Here is a 20537-nt window from a genome sequence, read left to right on the forward strand (position 1 = left end):
ATTGTCATTCAACGAAGGAGATTTAGTGTTGGTCTACAAGCCTGTGCGTAAAGTAGGAAAATCAGAAAAACTTCTTCATCGTTGGCTAGGACCATTCAAAGTGTTGAGACAGACCACACCAGTGAACTATGAAGTGATATCGGCAACTGGCCGAGGTAAAACAGATATCGTTCACGTGATGTGCGTATGAAATCATTCCATGAAGCTGTGTCGGGCCCTAGCATCACCGAAGAAACCTCAAAGAAAGAAAATGAAAATCAGCAGGAAAAAGAAACACAAGAGATAGCTGCTTTAAGTGATCCACAACCTCAGGCCGATCCAGAAGAAACACTAGTTGAACAGAGCAATGAATCACCGGACATCAAAGAAAATGATGTGGTCACGCCCACTCCAGAAATAATCACGCCAACTTCAAGTAGAAGACCCACTCGTAGCAAAAGACCTCCAGCCAGATATTTAACTCTATTGGTGCCGTTCCTCATTTTCCTGATTGGGCCGCTGTCAACGAACTCACTGATCCTGAGAGAAAATGCAATATTCAAACAGCAAACTGATGTGGCGTTCAGTGAATCATCGTGGACCATCGTAACAGACCTTGACTTGGGAGTAGCTGATACAGCAACAGCATACTTAAAGCAGAAGATAACCCAACAACAGGAAGTGGCAGAGAAGTTGAAGAATACAGGTTAACGACCACAACGGATAGCAGCCAGAAGAATCGCTAGCAGAACGGAAACAATCCTAAAAGGAATGGAAAATGTAGCAGATCGATTCATAAACATCAGAAAAGCCTTGAATACTAATCAAAGAAGTCGTCGAAGTCTCGTCGACGGTGGAGGATCAATCCTGAAATGGCTGTTTGGAGTTTCAACACAAAAAGATTTAGAAGAATTAAATAATCAAGTACAACTTGTTGCTCGAGATCAGATAGAAGTAGTTCACATCATCGATAAGCAAGCAACAATGGTAAACGAATCACTTTGGGAGTCAAGAACAAACGCAAAACTCACCAGAGAGCTGCGAGGCCAGTATTCCATGTTAAGCAATGTGACAACAAACCTCATGGACAGAATGGTGAAGATAGAAGAGCTAGAACTAAATCACTTCGAGTATTACATCCAAATGGATGAAACATTTGAAGCGATGAACCAGATCTTGCAGTGGCTACAACATTTGGCCGATAGTCTCGACGTCGGCTTTAGTCTGTTGGCCAACGGACATTTGGCACCACGAATTGTCTCTCGAGCAAGATTCAACAAAGTTATTAAAATAATAAACGAGAAATTACCAAGAGGATGGTCTATCTCAAGTGATGAGCTTTGGGTCGCCTACAGAGAATCACCGTCACCGTCACTGTGGCGGCCATGCAAAACTCGTTTCGCCTCTTCATAAATTTTCCCATCTTCGATCACAGCCAGCAGTACAAGCTCTTCGAAATCATCAACCTTCCGGCAGCTACAGACGATGGAACGCATGATGTCTTGTTTGGAAATTTACCGGACTACTTTGCTGTGTCTGCCGACCTCGAAACGTATCTGGAATTATCCAAAGAAGATGTTAAAGATTGCTCTAAGATAGGACGACCACTGTGTAAATTTCATACCGGCATCAGATAGAGAACAGCCCAAAAGTCTTGTGCAATAGCTGTCTTTCTAAATGATTCGGCCCGAATCAACACACAATGCAAAAAGAAGTTCACAGACTGGCGCGGACCTGAAGTGGTTTACATGGGATCCAATCAATCGGTCTATTCAGCAAAAAAGCCACACGAAATTGTGTTTTCATGTCCAGCAGGAGGAGAGCAGCCACCTTTGAGAACAACAACAATGTTACCAGCTGTAGGAATGTTTGAAGTACCTTTGGGATGCACCGCTCGAACCGAAGAATGGGTATACCCAGCCAGCATGGAAGGAAGTGTAATGGCGCCAAAACTACAAGCAATTGTTCTTCCAACAGTGAAAATTTTTGCTCAAGATGTCCAAGCAACGGATGGCAAAAAGCACACTTTCGTCGAGCTTCCACGAGAAAATACGTCGTCTGTAGACATTATTAGTCAGCTGCTTCATCGCAACGCACAAGCAACGTTGTGATCTGAAATGACTGGAGAGCAAATTCATAATTTAATTATGGAAAAAGAAAAACAAAAAGAGTTTTACCTTACCCGTTATCCTTACGAGTTAGTGGCTTCCAACGTTCTTCTAATGTGCGGAATAGCGTTCTTAGTGCTTAAATTCTACATGTTACATAAGCGTCTTATCGCTCATGAACAGTGTGAAAACGCTCCACCCGAAGACGGCGGGAGGAAGGAAATGGAGACTGAAAATCTCTAAAAAAGAAAATTGCTAGTGATAGAGTGAAAGAAAAACAACTGCTGTGTGAAAAGTGAAAAAAGTTTATTGTTAAAAAACAAAAATGTACAATTATTCTGCACGATTAACAGTATAATCTAAAAAATCGTGATCTTCGACGCCGTGATCTTCAGCTTCGGCGTTTAGAACATCAAGCTGAACAAGTCGGGCATCCTCCCTTGCTTGCATTTCAGCTTGGGTGACTTCCTCATAGAAGTCAGAGCGGTGAGGAGTCGGATGGTAAATGTCTTCATCGGACCCAAACCACCAAAGAAGACGCGCATGGAAATGTGAAAAATAATCCCGGTACCTGGCATAACCAGGATATGTGCTGAAAAGGAGGGAGAAAAATTAGTATGAAACAAAATAGAAAAAATTATGAAAGGATTACTACCTGTAGTAATAGTCATTTACCCATGGAGCCGAGAAGGGTAACGGAGAATCCAAAAGAACATTGTCTTTATACACTCTTGTGAAAATATCCAGAAACTCCGCACATCATACGGAGAAAAACGACCAAAACGGCTCCGATCACTGGGAAAATTACAATCAATAAAACACATAAGATCACATACAAAAAAGCGAAGCTTTTGAAGAATTAAATCGAACGTAAACATTTTTGGGCTGAGGCAAAAAACGAACTGAAGATGGATGCCAGCAAATGAATTTCTTATGCATCATAACGTTGTAGTTTATCTTTTTTCACACCTATGTATGAATTGCTAATTATAGTCGTCTTTCTTACGCTTGTATTGTTCCGTAGTTATAGCAAATTCCTTTTCGATAAAAGCACGTTGACCGCGCTTCATTGTATGTCTGACTTCTACTATAGTTGTCCCTTTACCTCTCTAAAGCGACCGCGCTCTATCGTATGTTTGATTCCTACTGTAGTTGTCCCTTTACCTCTCTAAAGCGACCGCGCTTTATCGTATGCTTGACTTTTGCTATAGTCCTTCCTTTACCTTAATAAAGCGACCTCGCTCTTTCGTATGCTTTCATTACTATAGCTCTTGATGAATTTTGGAAAATCACGGTTTTCCCCAATATTTTGTTATGCCATTGATTTCCTTTTAATGATTGTTAGTACAGTCGGGTCGCCTGTCTTGAAGAAGGGGGACCTGTCGCGAGGGGAAAATAGTGACGTGGTAGTCATTTCTGAAAATGACGTGACAACCAGTCAAATGGCGTACAATGCAGCTTCTCTTGAAAAGAAGTTGCAACACGCAAATTATTTGGTAGAAGTTAGTTATTCCTTGAATTTATGTAACCCTAGAGATGGGGCGTATATCCTTCACGAGAGTATAAAAGCTCACACATTTTTAACCCTAGTTCAGTTCTTGAGTTCTTAAGTTCTCTTCAAGTTCTCCTACAGTTCTCTTCACGTTCAAGTTAAGTAAAAGTGTAGTTATTCTTTATTTCTGCTGTCTTGTATTTCTTCTTAAAATTCAATACAATTCATTAACAAAGTAAAGTCCGGTGTGACAATATGATACTTCATGAATGTCACTTACCTAAGTACTGTTCTAGTAAGTCAATTCGACAGCAAGATTTGGTTTCCGAGCACTAATTGAGGCAGAGCGCCCGACTGCTTTCACACAAATTACAACGTATAACTGCAAAATGTGCATATAAAAACAAAATTCAGAATGAAATAATAGGCTGTATACATACCATGTTGCGGTGTAAAGTTGTAGCATCGAAATTTCAACAAAGCATCCATATGTAAGGCAATCCTTAAATTAGACTTCCAATGACACCACGCCAATGACACCTTTATTAAAAACGATAAATGTCTTAGAAGCTACTTACTGTGATTTCGAATCGAAAAGACTATCGAACCTCGCAGATGATGTGCAATGAAGCGTGGCGTATGAAAACGTTCCGCATATCTTTCAAAGCGTACTCTGGCAGCAATAATTATTTTGGTAGTCAGATACCAGGTGGCGTTTGTGACTTGTACGTGTTTTCAAAATTCCGATCTCATAGCTCCAATACACGGCTTCTCCCATTCCCCGCCAGGCGGCAGCATAGCTTTGGCGAATAGCTTTAAAAATAGCCTTTCGCGATAGCTTTTCTAATAGCCCGTTTGTATAGCGGGGTGAGGCATAGCATGCCAGGTTGAGGGGCGGGTGCTGGATAACATCCAAGGTTGAGGTGCAGGTGCTGGATAGCATGCTAGGTTGAGGTGATGGCTTATCAGGTGCGGGTGACAATAATGGCACTAAAAACTTGCCATAGTGATCAAGCTGCCGTAATTGCGTTTGGTTATGCAAAATGAAGCACGCAAAGCTACACAATGAGCGAATCGTCAATAACCAACAAAATGTACGTAACTGAAATAGGAAAGGGTATTTGGTAAAAAAAAAGTAAAAAAAGAAAGTTATTTCATTTTACTTCATCGACGCATCGCACTTCGTTTGAGCACAGTATGCTACATACGCAAGTTATGGGCCCATGATAGGAAACTTTGTGTGCAGTAAGTTTCCCCATTGTTCTTTTTACTATGATTTTTTTCTAGCTAACTTGTTGGTACTCGCTAAACAAATCTCCCCCTTCCTTTTAAAAAAATATGCTTAGGTAACGTATAGTATTGTCACACTGGACTTTACTTCGTTAATGAATTGTATTGAACTAAGAGGGGGAAAATACAATGCATAACAGAAAGGAAGAGTAACTACACTTTACTTAACTGAAATACAGGAACGTGAAGAGAACTCACTTGAGTACTTGAGAAGAACTTAAGAACTACAGAACTGACAAGAACTAACTTAGGGTAAAAAATGTGTGGGCTTTTATACCCTCGTGAAGGGTATACGCCCCATCTCTAGGGTTAAACGAATTCTAGGGAATGCCACACTTTGCTAATTATCGGCGTGTCGCAGCGTCTTTTTCAAGGGAAGCTGTATTGCAAACAATTAAACGTTGGCTGACGCCTTTTTTCAGAAATGGCAACCACAACGAGATTTTCCCCTCGCGACAGTATTCTAGTAGAAAAGGCACGGTGTAAACAAATAAAAATTAAAGACTTTATACCAAACATAACTATACAACGACAATGAAAATGTTATATTTATTGTGCGAAAAATCCTTTTTGTTAATTATTCGTGGAATCCAAAAACTAATCCATTGGGAAATAAAAGCGTCATCTACTCAGCACCACTTGGGTCGAATTAAAATGCCGTATAATGGAAACGAAGCCCGACTCCGAATCATGTGGATGTGTGGGAAATGTCTCCTTGAAAAAGTCCGTAAATCAATTTCTTGTTGACGTGTCTTTAAAACAAGCTGTACATAACTGTCTGTACTATAACTTTTTACAAAATGTATTTTTTTTTCTTTTTAACAACTTTTTTACAACCGGCAATTCCTGCTCTACTTTTAGTTCGTTTTGCAACAAGAATTGCAAAACCAAAAATTTTAACCTCGTAAACCTGTTTTATTTTCCTTAAATCGCTGTGCAATATGAGACTCTGGCCGATCATTTAAGTTGATCTGATAACGAACTTAACCAGCCACGCTAAGGATTTTTAGATTTTATCGATTTATGCTCTTCCTGCCTTTTTTCCTCACGCGGTTTTAGCGAGAGGCAATGGCGGATGAGAATGAGGATGGATTATGTGATGATGGATAGCCCGCTTGCCCTCCGCTCCCTCAATTGCCGCTAGAGATCAGCACATTCCATTTCCTAGATTTTCAGTGTTAAAAACCGTAGTTTTTCCTTAATTGGAAGCTTAGCTAAGGGTTGTAATTTTCCATTGAGCCATAAGAATAAAATTGTCAGCCACGCTTGCATTCTATACAACTGCGATTCCTTTGTATATAATTCTCCTGATTTATTCTAACCAATTATGAATTCAGAATTTACAGCATTCGTGCAATTACGACATTAGATAATCGGATTGATAATCAGCTCACAGGTTTTAATACTAGGAGTGAGGATCGAACTCACGTCTTCATCCGAAGACCAGATCTTAAGTCTGGCGCCCTAACCGCTCGGCCAACCTAGTGCTATCGATTTAGAGAAGTTTGATTCCTATTTTTGCATTCGTGATAAGAAAACTTAATTTACAGTTCATCATCAGCGTTTGGCTGTGTCAGACCTTTAACTAATGCAATTCCAAGACCAATGGAAATAAAGGAGATTAAACTATTATACAACGCACTGTAGTCCTATTTGCTTCTCAATTTAAAACCTTGAGATTGATAACATTTCCTTCCTGATATTCTCACCTCCAACGAATGTGTAGCACACCCAAAACGTCATCTCGTTTTACTTCTGTCTTGTAGAGCCTGGTTTTCAATGGGCCTACAAGATGAAAAAAACACTGTGCGATTGAATCAAGTAATGAAGGTTTAAGGAGAAAACAAAAATAACTGAAAGTGCAACGTACCTGCCTGTATCCGATTAAGCTTCAAAGGCTTATCAGTTAGAATGTCAAACATCTACATCATCCATGTGGCTGCTTGTTGTCCAGCAAAAAAAAAAAAAAAAAGAGGAGGAAGGGATTACGGATGAACTTTTGGCGAGACCGTGGGCAATAGAAGTGAAGAAGTTTTTAAAAATCATCCCCATGGTTGCGCTATTTCAGCCAATCCAGTTAAAGGCTCCCATGAATATGCAACGAGTATTTCATCAACTAAGAGGAAGTTACTTGCCGTTTTTTACCATCAAACTCGCAAAGCGTACAGAGTGAGCCACTGGCTACAAGAATTAAGTCACGGGTTTTATTTTTGTTACGGACGCAATGGCAGGGTGATTAAAGGAAAGGATACAAACTTGCTATTGCTTGCAACTGTTTCAACTTATATTCGCGGCAACATGTACCATTTTCTGCCACTTCATCACAAACCGACTAGGTCCGTGACGGGAGGCACTCACGCACGCTCATACCCCACCTAGGAGTAGACACCTACAACCACAAACGCACAAAATAAGAAAGAATAAACAAGCTATGCTAGATGGCTTTGCCTACTTATGACTTAGCAAATTTTAATAAAAACATTTTTTTTGCTTATGTTGGGGAATAACGTCGTTGCCGTAGAACTAAACTTCCTGTCCCTAGATCTTTGGTACCATAATCTCGTCAGTTCATCTAATTAATTGAATGCGAAGAAAAACAAGTTGCAAAACTAGGAAGCTTGTCACGCATTAGTTAACTAACTTACCTGCTCTGGGTAAAAGTTTGGAATTACAAGTCATGAAATGAGCTAGCAGTAAATAAGTCTTTGAATGCCAAATGATGAAGACAGGAAAATGGGCGTATTGGTTTGTCCATCTTTCTGAAGTTCCGCATCTTGCCTGTCCTTTTGGAAAACCCTGTTGGCATCAAATATCAGTAAAAAATCCGAAAAAATCCGTCACGCAACACCAAACGATTTCATATACCTTCTACAAGGTTTCAGAAAGTGATTTTGTTACTGCCACATCAAACAACAAAGAGCCTTATTTTATGCTAGTACAATAACTTTCACGAAAAGGCAATGAAAGAATTATTTACTGCGGACTTCAACGATATATGATTATCTTCTCCAAAAAAAAAACAACACAAAATGTAAAATTTTGAATATCATATAAAAATTGCGAATTACAAAACAACTGGCAGCAAATTCACATTGTTTTAATCAACAATGAATTTGCTTATTCGTCGATTAGGAAGCGCTTCCATCGGTCAGCTCAAAATGAAGAAAAAGAACTTATTAAAAACACACAAAATAAAACTAAAAAACACAATCACAGGGCGTCGCCGTTCCAATTGCCATATTGGTACATTGACGTGTAGAAATCGTACATCTCGACAGGTAAAGGGTCCAGTCCTCGTTCTTTCAATGCCTTGTGGGCGCTTTGAATTGATTTCAATACCAGCAAATGTTGTCTCTCCGAATAAGGATTCCTAATTGGCAAACGAATAAGTTAAAAACCATGATTGGCAAAAATAAACAAAAATTGAATTGTATTACTTTGGATAATTTTTCGAACGAGATTCGCTCCGTTTAAATGTGTTGTCCTGATTGTGACGAAGAACGCAATCTAGTCGATCTTTATTCACGTTTGAAATGCCCAGCATCTCGGCCATCCGCAACAGCTGCGGACCCGTGTCCCGATGCAGTTTCTCGTAGTAGACGGCGCCACCGCATTTCAATCATCTGATCCCAACAGTTGCCAACATTTCCCAACTAGCGACGCTGCGGCTGATGAACTGATCCCACGCTGAAAATCATCGTATCAAAATGTAGCTGTTAATTTCCTTTAGATTTAAAAGAAAAACAATCCCAGCTGATTGTGTACTCACTGGATATTTTTCGGTCTCCAATCCGTACGGGTTCAAGTCCTTAAGACAAAACTTCGACTGGAGCCTGATTTTCGGCTGCTACCATTGAAAATCTATTTTCAACCCAACGTTTTGGCAGTGTATGTGGTACATGTTGTATCTTACTAGTTAAGGACGTTTTACTTTTTCTTGAGGTCATATTAGGTTAGGTAAGACCGCATTTGATGAAACTTGCGATTGTGTCCATTCGGCTAACTGCGAAGAATCACTAGCTAGCACGACGTGTAGGGTAAATAAGTCCATTTGACCGTAGAAGTAAGGCAGGTACCAGATAGGACAAACAAAGAAAGACGTGGACAGACTGGAACAAAATGTGTATAGTAATGGGCAATGGTATAATATTTTGTGGCCTTTGTGGTGTAGGATTTTGAAGCCAAAGTATAATGCTAGGCGTGGCATACGTGGTATTAAGTTCAAGTGGACTATCAGCGTAATAGTTGGGTGCCGAAAAGTATTTTGCAGCTTCAGCGTAGTAAGTCGGAGCACCATGAGTAGTCTTGTTAGCTAGGCTCGACGTAGTGGGACGGGGCAGCGGTAGTGTATACGAACTCGGAACAGCGTAAATTGCCAAGCTGCAGAGTAGCCTAGGATGGCTCAGCGTAATATGTAGGTGTAGCGTCAGAGAAGGAAGTTGTGGAGATATGTTACTTGTCTGCTTCGGTGATGGTATGATTAGAAACTGTTGTGCTGGCGAAGAGCGAAAGCTTCGCGGAAGCTTGGTGGTGCAGTGGCTCTATTTGTTCGCCTTGTTCGTGTAGTGACAGGGAGCAGCATACAATGGTTGTCTATTAGGGCGCAAAAGTTGTGTAGGGCGTAGACGAATACGATCTCATCGAAACAACAATTGCATGAAGCCACGATCCAATTTGTAAGTACTAAATATTAGTTCAAATTTAACTAACATAATTCAGTTTTTTGTTTAGTAGCAACGTTGAATTCGTAACTATTTTTCTGACATTGCGTTGTATTTTTTCCAATTTTTAATGAAATTTAGTTTTATGATAGAGCATGAATGATTGCGTTATCAACGGTGTTTGGTACCTTAAACTTACGATAGGCTATATAATAGTAGTGTGCAGTTCTAATGGTGGCGGCACTTAAAATGACTGGGCATGGCACCCACACAATGATGGGATTGCTACTCCGAGTCTAACAATTACCCCTCGAAACGTATAGCGTTGGTATGGATTAGCCTACCATTGCAATGCAAGGCTGAATAGAGAGGTAAAAGATATTAGCTGATGTCATAATAGGTCCAGATCAATAACTGCACAATACAATCCGGACCATTGTGACCGTTCGTGACAGCTCTAGAGGATGTCATTCGAATGCTAAAGGGCAGCCTTTTTTTCTTTTTTTCAAACTCTTAAGTTATATAGAGGTCTGCCGGTGGGTTTGTCGTCGTCGGGATCCTACACAACTCCTGCGCCCTGCTAGATCAACATTGTATGCTGCCAACAGTCACTTACACCGCTATGTTTTGCTCGCACCGGATTCTGATGAAGAGTGATTCAAGAGTCTCAATGAACTAAAGCTATGACATATTGCGCGATTGAAACTGTTGTAACCCTAGCCTCAGGCTAATGACCGAGTTAGGTCATAGTGTATCGTAGAGGTAACGTTGATGACCCAACGAAGGTCACTGGGTCTTGGGGGTGTTCATCCTCAGTTGATCCTGGATATTACACCGAATAAGACGACTTAACCGCGTTCTATTCCTTGAGTAATTACGGAAACAATAAAGCAAAACGGAAGCAAAGACATAACAGTGGCGACGAGTAATTAAGAACCATGGGGGACGCATTATTAGAACAAATTCGTGACATTTTGAGGGGGAATCGATCTGGACCTACTTTTGGCCGTATCAGTGAGTTCGACTCTAGCAAGGTGTCGTGGTCAGTGTACGAAGAGCGAATGGACCAGTATTTTTCGGCAAACAAAATCACAGAAGAGGAGGACAAGAAAGCAGTGTTCATTACAGTTATCGGCGATGACACTTACACACTTTTGCGCGATCTTCTTTCTCCGGATCTACCATCAACAAAAACCTTCGACGAGCTCCGCACCAAGCTACGTGAACATCTCAGTCCAAAACCTCTGGTAATTGCTGAAAGATTTCGTTTTAATAATCGCGTACAAAAATCAGACGAATCCGCTAGCCAGTTTTTGGCAGCTCTCCGTCATCTTTCTCGTACGTGCGAATTCGGGCCATTCCTAGACGATGCCCTTCGCGATCGTTTTGTTTGCGGCTTACAAAATGAAAGCACAAAACAAAAGCTTATCTCCACGGATAGATTAACGTCGGCAACAGCATTAACAACTGCCGTGGCAGATGAAAGCGTTAGAAAAGATGTGTCGGAGCTACGTCTTCCTGATTCAAGCGTTACTCCGGGAGTAAACCGATTACAGCAGCAACGATCAGAAGCATCGGGCGGCTGGGAGTGTAGACGATGTTAAAGCGTCGGATTGCCCTTTCCTAACAGCTGAGTGCCACCGTTGTCATCGAACCGGACATATTCAGTCTAAATGTCGAACTAAGCTAGGCAATCAAAAAGACGAAGCAGAGCGGCAAGATGACAGGAAAAAGCCCAATAAGTCGGCCTTGAAGAAGAGTACTAAATTTCGGCAACATCAAGTTGAGGTAGATTCCTCAGATGAAGAGGATGACGACCGACCAATATTTCCAATTCACACCATGCTTGTTGAGGAAGCCGAAGCAGAGCCTCCGGTTCAACTCAAAGTGCTACTTGACGGTGTGCCTGTGGATATGGAGGTAGACAACGGCGCAGCAGTGTCCGTTGTTTCAAAATCAACTTGGATTCACTGTGGCAAACCTAGTTTGGAAGCAGTCGAGTTCAAGTTGCGGGCTTTCCGATCGTCTTTAACCATTCTTGGTGCGTGGCGCCCGATTGTTAGTGTTCGGGGTGAAAAGATGAAGCTGCCGATCGTCGTGGTAAAAGAAGAAGGACCATCTCTTTGTGGTCGAAATTGGATTCGAAAAATTTGCCCAACAATCCTATCTATCAACCATCAACTACTCGAGCAGCCATCGATTTCTTGGATCGAACGTTTTCCAAATGTTTTTAAGAAGGGCAATGGGACCATTAAGGGATTTGAAGCAGTGTTGGAGCTCAAACCAGGTGCTGTACCGAAATTCTTCAAGGCAAGACCAGTGCCGTATGCGATTATGCCGCAAATAGAAGCAGAATTGTTGAGAATGGAGCGGGAAGGTGTTATTGAAAAGGTCAATTTCAGCCAATGGGCATCACCGATAGTAGTAGTCCCAAAACCATCGGGCGACGTGCGCATTTGCGGCGACTACAAACCCACTTTGAACCCGCAGCTGAAGGTAGACATCTATCCCCTCCCCACTCCGCAAGATTTATTTGCAAAATTAAGCGGAGGTAAAGTTTTCACAAAATTGGATCTATCCAAAGCTTACCAGCAGCTCCGGCTGGCCGTAGAAAGCCGTGATTTAGTAACAATAAACACGCATAAAGGGCTATTCAGACCCTTAGTATTTCCATATGGAGTCGCTTCTGGCCCCGCGATTTTCCAGCTATTAATGGATACATTGCTGCAAGGTATTGAAGGAGTCTATGTCTTTTTAGACGACATTCTCGTGTCAGGAAAAGACGACGAGGAGCACGACAGTCGTTTAGAAGAAGTTTTCAAACGACTGAACGACGCTAGTGTCGTGTTGGAGCAAACGAAGTGCCTCATCAAGAAGAAAAGTCTAACCTTTCTTGGCTTTATTCTGGATGGGGATGGCATAAAGCCTACAGCGGCCAAGGTAGAAGCTGTGAAAGAGGTTGCCCGTCCAGAAGATGCCCAGCAAGTACGAACATTCCTGGGTCTTGTAAATTTTTATGTCAAATTTGTTCCTCGATTGGCGACTATAGCTGCCCCACTCTACGACCTTTTAAAGAAAGAGTCCAAATTCCAGTGGACGGAAGCAGAAGAAACAAGTTTCCAGAAAATCAAGACGATGCTATGTAGTAAACCAGCTCTCGTTCACTATGATCCAAAGAAACCAATTCGAGTATATTGTGACGCGTCAGCGGTGGGTGTTGGCGCCGCTCTTAATCACGTTTATCCGGACGGAAGCGAGAAACCAGTTGCCTATTCTTCTAAAAAGCTTTCTTCGACCGAGCAACATTACGCACAAATAGAGCGTGAGGCATTAGCTTTAGTTATTGGAGTTACAAAATTCCATCAATACTTATTTGGCAGAAGTTTTGAGCTCGTGACCGACCACAAGCCTTTACTTGGAATCTTAAGCAACTACAAACCGAGCAGCCCAATTGCTGTGTCACGCATACAACGTTGGTTTCTGGCATTAGCTAACTACTCTTACACACTGGTGTTTCGACCTACAGACCAAATGGGGAATGCAGACTCATTATCGCGAGCCCCGATTGGACGTCCTTGCATCGACGAGTGCAGTCGCGAATTTGCAATCTTGACTGCTACATCGATTGCTAAAATGAACCTAGACGCCAAACTAGTTAAATCCAAGACGCAGTGTGACCCCATCTTAAAAGAAGTTTTATTATTTGCTCATCGCGGTTGGCCTGAAGATGTTCCGGACACGTGGAAACCGTTTTTAGCAAAGCGTGATGAGATCGGCGTCTCGAATGGAGTATTACTATGGGGCGGCAGAGTTATCGTACCTCAAGCCATTCGCAGTTCGGTGTTGGACTTGTTACACGAAGGACACAGCGGCGTATGTAGAATGAAATCCGTAGCCCGCAGCACAGTTTGGTGGCCCGGATTAGATTCCGAGATTGAAAAGCGAGCTAAGGAGTGCGAAAAATGCGCAAAATTCAAAGAGAACCCTCCTGCTGTTCCGGTTCATCGCTGGATTTGGCCCGCTAAACCATGGTCCCGCATTCACATCGATTTCGCCGGTCCATTTATCGGCAAAATGTTTTTTATCGTGGTGGATGCTCATTCCAAATGGCCGGAAGTAGGCGTACTCAACATCGGTCAGACGACGACAGCTGCAGTAATAGCTGTTTTGCGTAACATTTTTGCACGCCATGGCTTACCAGACGAGATAGTGTCCGATAATGGCACCCAATTTACTTCCAACGACTTTGAAATTTTTTTGCAAGGCCTCGGCGTTAGCCATATATTGACGCCACCCTATCATCCATCGTCTAATGGCGAAGCCGAACGTTTTGTACGGGAGCTGAAGATAAAGTTGAAAATTTTAGAGACGACGCCGTCTACTATCGATGAGAATTTGTCGACGTTTCTTTCAACTTATCGCACAACACCACATACCACCACAGGCATTTCACCAGCAGAGTTGCTGTATGGACGAAGAATTGTCACTCAACTGGATAAGCTACGCCCAGCCGTGGACAAGAAGTTTTCGAGACAATTGCCCCCGCAATCGGCCGAGGAAACGAGAAATTTTTTAGCCGGCTCACCAGTATGGTTAAGAATGTACAATAATCCATTGTTAAAATGGGTCAAGGGGGTTGTGACAAAAGTTCTCTCCCCAGTTTCCTACTTGGTTCGCCCAGAAGATGGCGTCGAGACAAAGCGTCATGTAGATCAACTGATGGCACGAGCGGAAGCAACATTAGCCGAGATTCCAAGTGACCAACAGCCGTCCCAATCTACCAGTGTGGAGCGTTACCACCCCCCACTTCCATTATTGGTTAGTCCACAATATCTACCGAAGCAGCTGGAAAGTGATCATCAACCAGAACGAGGTCAAGATGAAGTTGGCGACAACACTGAAAGTTTTCCTTCCCATCCAGCCGTAGCTGAAGAAATTCCGGTAGCAAGGCAGCCACTTAGTTCAGGTGCGGCAGGTCATCCCGTTGCAGAGCCGTCGGTGATCCGGACTTCAAGCAGGCCAAACAAAGGATACTCATCTGGCAGATTTCATTACAAGCAGTTGGGAGTTCCTTCCCCTTAATTGTGTTTTTTTTATATGTTGAAATTTTGTTGCCATTGACGCAGTTATAATTGGAACGATCATTCATTATCATGTCATGTTTACCCTAATTGCTCCATGAGGAAGGAAGGAGTGTTGTAACCCTAGCCTCAGGCTAATGACCGAGTTAGGTCATAGTGTATCGTAGAGGTAACGTTGATGACCCAACGAAGGTCACTGGGTCTTGGGGGTGTTCATCCTCAGTTGATCCTGGATATTACACCGAATAAGACGACTTAACCGCGTTCTATTCCTTGAGTAATTACGGAAACAATAAAGCAAAACGGAAGCAAAGATATAACAGAAACCAATCAAAATCTACAGCTATATTCCACAACGAAGCTTCAAAGTACTACTCTACCTTAAGCTGCTATACCAAAGCTGCCTGAGTACTGCTGTACACAAGTACAGCACTGACAAACTACACTGAGATACCCTAGTACTGTTTGGCTGCAAACCATTGCCAAACAGAGGCTTTGTGGTATAGACCTACTACATCACCAATGCTACTTAATACTACAGCACCACCTATGCTGAAGACAGCCACTACACCGAGGCTCAGAAGTATTATCCCGACCCAAGCCACTACACCGATCCAGTCCTGAAATACAATTAACTTCGATTTATTTTTTAAATAACTGAATGATGATGAAAGTGCGTGTCATTTTACTATTTATCAGTTGTTTCTTCGTCATTGCATTCGTTTATCACAGTCGTTCCCGATTGAAATTCTGGTTGCAAAATGAGATGATTCATACAACAATTTTTTCGTTAACCATTCCTGTTCAGTTTCGTTCTCGTTACAAGCCGAGTGCACAAAACAAGTGTGGCTGTCTCATACCCCAGTAGCGTTCTGCATTTCATGCATGCGTGATGTGTTTATTTCATAAACGTGTACTCCAAAAACTTTTTACAGTATATCATCCAAGCATTTTGTGCAAATGTAAAACCAACGAGGCCCACAGTGATGCAGCCTTGCAGGTTTCACCAGCACAGCAGTGGACGGTGTTCTGGCGTATACGGTATGTAAGTCGACTAATTTCATCGAAGCCGTACCCGCATCATCATTCGTTCGTCCTGTCAGTACATTTGGCTTGCCATGCATCTGTACTAAAACTCGTACTAATAAAACTGTTTCTTTCCAAGACATAGTTTTTGACGAAAGAAAAGAAAAATGAGCTATGTCAAATATTCAACCACAACAAGCTATTAAATTTTTGCGGCTTTGCGAATCGCGATCATTTGATAATATTAAAAACGATTGAAAAAGTATAATAGATACAGTATTATTAATGTCAAATAAATAAACAAAAAACGAGACAAGATGCGAAAAACGTAAACAACCGTTTTCAAAAGGATTCTAAGAATTTGCTTGGTGAAGCATTTAGATTTAGGCAGATTTTTGTTCCTGACGTCTCCTCATTCTCGCTGTAATGCAAATGCCGAGAGAAAATATCCTCTTTTTTTTGTTTTTCGTCAAATCGCTGCAGTTTGTACAAATATGCTTTTCAACCGATCTTTTTTTATTTTCATTTTTAATGCCACGGCTTTAAGGTGAAGCATTTGTTGTCATACTTAAGAAGTTTCACACGGTAGTGTAAGCTTCCTTCGGCTGCGTTTGCTTCCAGGATACACTCACTTCTCTGCGACGGATAAAAAAAGTTGAACAAAAATGCCTTTGTATTCAACTTAATAGAACCAGTGAAACTAACAAAGCCAGCAACTGGAACAAAGAAAGAACAGTCGGGGTAATTAAAAAAATAAGCGTACGTCTCCAGCGCGTTGGCGTGGTGGGCTCCTAAATTCATCACGTTAGGACAGGCTACTACATTAGGCGGAGATGTTTCATACACCGGGTGTATAGTATGTAAAAAACGAGACGACAAATCACGGATGATCAGTTGCTTGAACGTTAAATGAAAGGATGTCACTAATAGTCGGATCTGAAGCGGCTTTGGCTGGCGCTGTGGGTGTCGCGTCCGGATCGCATGTCGGACAGAAATTGAGGAAACGTTATCCAACTGCCGATGTCCAAGTTTGCGCTTGGAGTATGGTGATCTGTGTTCCATTACTCTATTGGGGTTGCTACATTACATCAGGTCCTCCTGTGCCAATGTACGTCGTTCTCTTCTAGTGCCAGTGGTTCCTTATAGTCAATTGGTAAATCGTTTTGAATGTTACATGAACATCTATTTTCTTGTCTAATTCTCCGTTTGCAATTCTCTTGTTCAGGGCGTCCGCCGGTGACATCCTTCTGGTATTCTTTAAACCATTCTTATGGTTGGCTTCTCGTAAACCTAAACTATGTTGTTATGCTGTGATGTAGTCCGTCGTTATTCCAATGAGGCGTTCATCGACCGAAGCTTTTTCCATCCTTGTATCCCACGCGCTGGGCGATGCCGGATCTCCTTACGTCGCTGGATTCGTATACAGTGTTAAGGATTAAACGGAATCGAAAAAGTCATTGAATGCCGCGGAAGAAACAAGGATGTCATCATTTCATTACTATGGCGGTGCGATGATGCTGGACGAATCCTGCGCTAGCAACAACTGCACCGGTTCTTCATTCATCGACATGGAGACGATTGACATCGAATTTCCAGCACTTCTCTCTTTACTATTCATTACGACCATCCTTGCGGCGCTAAGTATCCTTGCGACCTATGCGACCTATCTTCTTCGCATACGCTTGGCAATTGTTATTATGTTTTTCTTGTTCTGGAAACCGAAATCAATCGGCTTGGCTAGGCATGCACATAATATAGGTAAGACAAGAGTTTCACGAGCCTTCTCGTTCCCGTATCGTGTAAATTATAATTCAATAATGATCCACCACGGTCGTTTTCCATTGTCTGGCGCTTTCTGAGAGAACGTTATTATCAGAATTGACCGCGTTGCTGAGACAAAGACAATATCGAAAACTGCTATATATCTGTTAACAGTTTCATTCTATTACTTACTATACATATCTATATCCAGTAAAACATCCAAGGACATTTTCTTGCCAGACAATAAATTTCATACCGAGCAAGTTGTGAAATGTTGAAGAATTAAGTCATAGGACATAAGGATAAATAAGGCGTAATCGATCGATCTTCGCGTACGTTGATCAAATTTTTTTTACAGATATTTTATTATACGCACGCAAATTGCAGGGTGAATTCTAAATGTGAAAAAAAAGTGGGAACAGTCGTATTACCGGCCGGGGGCACCGGTTCAAAATTTTCTTTAATGTCTTGTTTGTGTATTGGATAATGATTTGTCTAATTACCGAACGACTTGATGAGCTAACTTTTATCGAAATTCGAATAGAAATAGGATACAAAATTTTGTATTCAAAATTTGCTCCGTTTCCATCAGTTTATTCGAACATTAATAAGTTAGGCCTGCATAGTTCGGACCACACAGATATCACTAATGAAATACTTATATCTTAATAGCCGAGTCCGGTGCGCGCATAAGGGAGAGCAGGGGCAACTGGAAGTTCGTATTCGTGAACAGGAGCAACTGGGAGCTCGTAGACGTGGACGGGAGCGACTGGCAAATGGTCACCCTTGGGCTGGAATCCGGCATCATCAGCAACCCCCGTCAAGATGAATTTCTGGCCTTCAGGAGAAACCCAGTAAGAGGATCCTTTGTTGGTGTTGCCTAGGACTTCACCGTACGATTCTTTGCCGTAAGAATCATAGGTGAGTCCTTGCATCTTCTTCTGGACCTGAGACTCCTCACGAGTAGTGTAGTCAGACTGAACAAAGCTGCCGGTTGAAACTATTTTTAATCCCAGTGGTTTTGGTGTAAAAAAATTAAATTGAATTACCTCCATTGGCTGCTGCCATCGAGGTTTCGCTCGTCAGATTGGCTAGTGTAGTGATATCTGCGTATTTGTTATCCTTGTTGTAGCTGGGGGTAGGGTAGGCTGGTGCGGGGTAGCTAGGTGTAGAGTACTTTGGTGTAGTGTAACTTGGGGTAGGGTAACTGGGAGCTTTTATTCCGGCTTGCAACTGGAAGGTGAAGCGGCGGCGATAGCCAAGAAAGCTGCGATAAAAAACTACAAAAAGAAATCGAAATTTTTCGTTAAGTGACATTGTCCCCTACAATTTGAAAGAAATGACCTACTCGTTTCATGTTGAGTACTGTTGAGGAGCTGAACAACTAATGTCTTGAATCATCATCACGCGAGCTTATGTAGTTGGCAGAAAAGGGTGTGTCGTTTCTTCAACCTACTTTTGAAAGCGATGATCACGGCCTTTTAGTGGTTACCTATGGTTTACATTCCAGGCCATAGCTGTTGCAATGCAGTGATTGCATGCAGCGAATAGGTAGCAATATCGACGTGCTTATGCTTATACTTTTACTGTTGTTTATTGGGGAATTAACAACCTTTCTCTTGATTTCTGCAAACACGTTCATTTTGAAGGAGTACCGAAAATTAAAATGCCCGGTTTCAAGAAATTCAGTACTTTTATACAATATGCATTAACACGCTTTAGTACCTTTTGCTGAAATTTGGCTATTAAAACGTGAAAATATTGACTGTATGGCAGAAGAGACTATCGCAAGAAAAAGAAACATTTTATGATGTGGCTAGTGTGAAAAGTGAGAGTGCAGAGTTTTTTGCGCAACGCCCAAGCCTATACTACTTGAACATTGCATAACGTTTTTGCATTGCATGGCCAGAAGATCGGTATTTGCGGCCTCACGGGTAGCGGAAAATCCACTTTGGTCAACGCCATTTTTCGGCTTGCTGACACGGCCGCCGGTCATATTAAACTAGATGGCATCTATATCGCTACGCTGGAACCACATTACCTAAGATCTCGGTTAACAGTCGTTCCTCAAGACACTCTGATATTCACCGGTACTCTTAGGTCAAAAAAATGAAATTATCATTCATTTTCGATACTCTTTGGTTTAACCTTAAAATTTTAAACGGATTTGTGCATGCGATCGTCGTTTAGAGATAATTTAGATCCAGAACATCAAATACCTAATGTAGAACTATGGGCTGCTTTGGAGGCTGTACACCTCAAAGACTCTTTCAAGAGTATTGGATTGGATGGCGAAATGTTTAAGGGGGGTAGTAGCAGCCTGAGCGTCGGCCAACAACAGCTATTCAGTCTGGCACGGGCTTCCCTTCGTCCGTCAACGATCCTCGTTCTAGACGAGCCGAGTAGCGCGTTAGATGTGGAAGCCGAGCAAACTTTGCATCATTGCCTAGAGCATCTATTCGAAAATCGAACTATTCTCCTTGTGGCGGTATGATATTTGAAGCTTCTCGTCAATTCATTCAATTCGATTAGTATTAATTTCTTTCCGCTATTTTGTGCAACAGCATCGCCTATTGAGCTTGCGAAAATGCGACTGGATTTGCGTCATGGAAAATGGACAACTAGTACTACAAGGCACACCAGACCAAGTTTTAAACGAGCTGCCAATTTTTTATTGAAAACTGTTGTCATTAAACATAGCTTTTATTTGATCTAATAGACATTATCGCTAAGCCGTATTTTTTTATTATCTCCGGAAATCACGTCAAGTTGATCAACTGATGACCTTCTTCTAATTTGCGCAATGTGTAGCAAATAAACTGGGAAATTGATTTGCCGAATGCGAAATTGTTTGTGTGCTGTACATCCATAATCTCTTTAAAAAGCAAATAAAGCTGAACTACGAGTAGAGATGATCAGTGTTACCATAGACTAGCGCATAAGAAGACAAAGCGATAAAAAAAAACATTATTACATGGGTGCTTCCGAATAATAGAGGCCGAATAGTACTTTGAATCCTCGGCGTAGTACGCTGGTGCAGCATTTATTGTTATGTTGTAGCTGGACTAGAAGTAGTAAGACGGTGTATTACTGATGTAGTAACTGTAAGCGTTTTAGGACGTCGGATCATTAGTGTAGA

General features: G+C 41.8%; 3 protein-coding genes across 3 annotated transcripts; 2 read left to right on the plus strand and 1 right to left on the minus strand.

The window, feature by feature from the left end:
• Window positions 1-10468: 10468 nt before the first annotated feature.
• On the plus strand, window positions 10469-14612 carry LOC130690714 (uncharacterized protein K02A2.6-like). Its single transcript, XM_057513646.1, has 2 exons — window positions 10469-11120; window positions 11233-14612. The coding sequence occupies exons 1-2, from the start codon at window positions 10469-10471 to the stop codon at window positions 14610-14612; spliced, it is 4032 nt and encodes a 1343-aa protein (XP_057369629.1).
• A 3413-nt stretch (window positions 14613-18025) lies between these two features.
• LOC130690734 (pupal cuticle protein Edg-78E-like) lies at window positions 18026-18485 on the minus strand. The gene is made up of 2 exons (XM_057513657.2): window positions 18448-18485; window positions 18026-18385 (listed from the first exon to the last, which is right to left on the minus strand). Exon 2 carries the CDS (start codon window positions 18331-18333, stop codon window positions 18064-18066), a length of 270 nt encoding a protein of 89 aa, XP_057369640.1. The 5' UTR covers window positions 18334-18385; window positions 18448-18485; the 3' UTR covers window positions 18026-18063.
• A 723-nt stretch (window positions 18486-19208) lies between these two features.
• Window positions 19209-20306, plus strand: LOC130690715 (ATP-binding cassette sub-family C member 2-like). Its single transcript, XM_057513647.2, has 4 exons — window positions 19209-19217; window positions 19308-19498; window positions 19589-19886; window positions 19963-20306. Exons 1-4 carry the CDS (start codon window positions 19209-19211, stop codon window positions 20074-20076), a joined length of 612 nt encoding a protein of 203 aa, XP_057369630.1. The 3' UTR covers window positions 20077-20306.
• The last annotated feature ends 231 nt before the right edge of the window (window positions 20307-20537 follow it).

This window comes from Daphnia carinata, chromosome 9 (assembly GCF_022539665.2).
Source record: "Daphnia carinata strain CSIRO-1 chromosome 9, CSIRO_AGI_Dcar_HiC_V3, whole genome shotgun sequence".
Lineage (NCBI taxonomy): Eukaryota > Metazoa > Arthropoda > Branchiopoda > Diplostraca > Daphniidae > Daphnia > Daphnia carinata.

Bases quoted from the DNA above. Each gene is read 5' to 3' on its own strand.
- LOC130690714 (XM_057513646.1), top strand. From the start codon at position 10,469: ATGGGGGACGCATTATTAGAACAAATTCGTGACATTTTGAGGGGGAAT. The intron at 11,121-11,232 runs GTAGACGATGTT...GCAATCAAAAAG, and splicing joins AGCATCGGGCGGCTGGGAGT to ACGAAGCAGAGCGGCAAGAT.
- LOC130690734 (XM_057513657.2), bottom strand. From the start codon at position 18,333: ATGCAAGGACTCACCTATGATTCTTACGGCAAAGAATCGTACGGTGAA.
- LOC130690715 (XM_057513647.2), top strand. The intron at 19,499-19,588 runs GTCAAAAAAATG...ATCGTCGTTTAG, and splicing joins ATATTCACCGGTACTCTTAG to AGATAATTTAGATCCAGAAC. The intron at 19,887-19,962 runs GTATGATATTTG...TTTGTGCAACAG, and splicing joins GAACTATTCTCCTTGTGGCG to CATCGCCTATTGAGCTTGCG.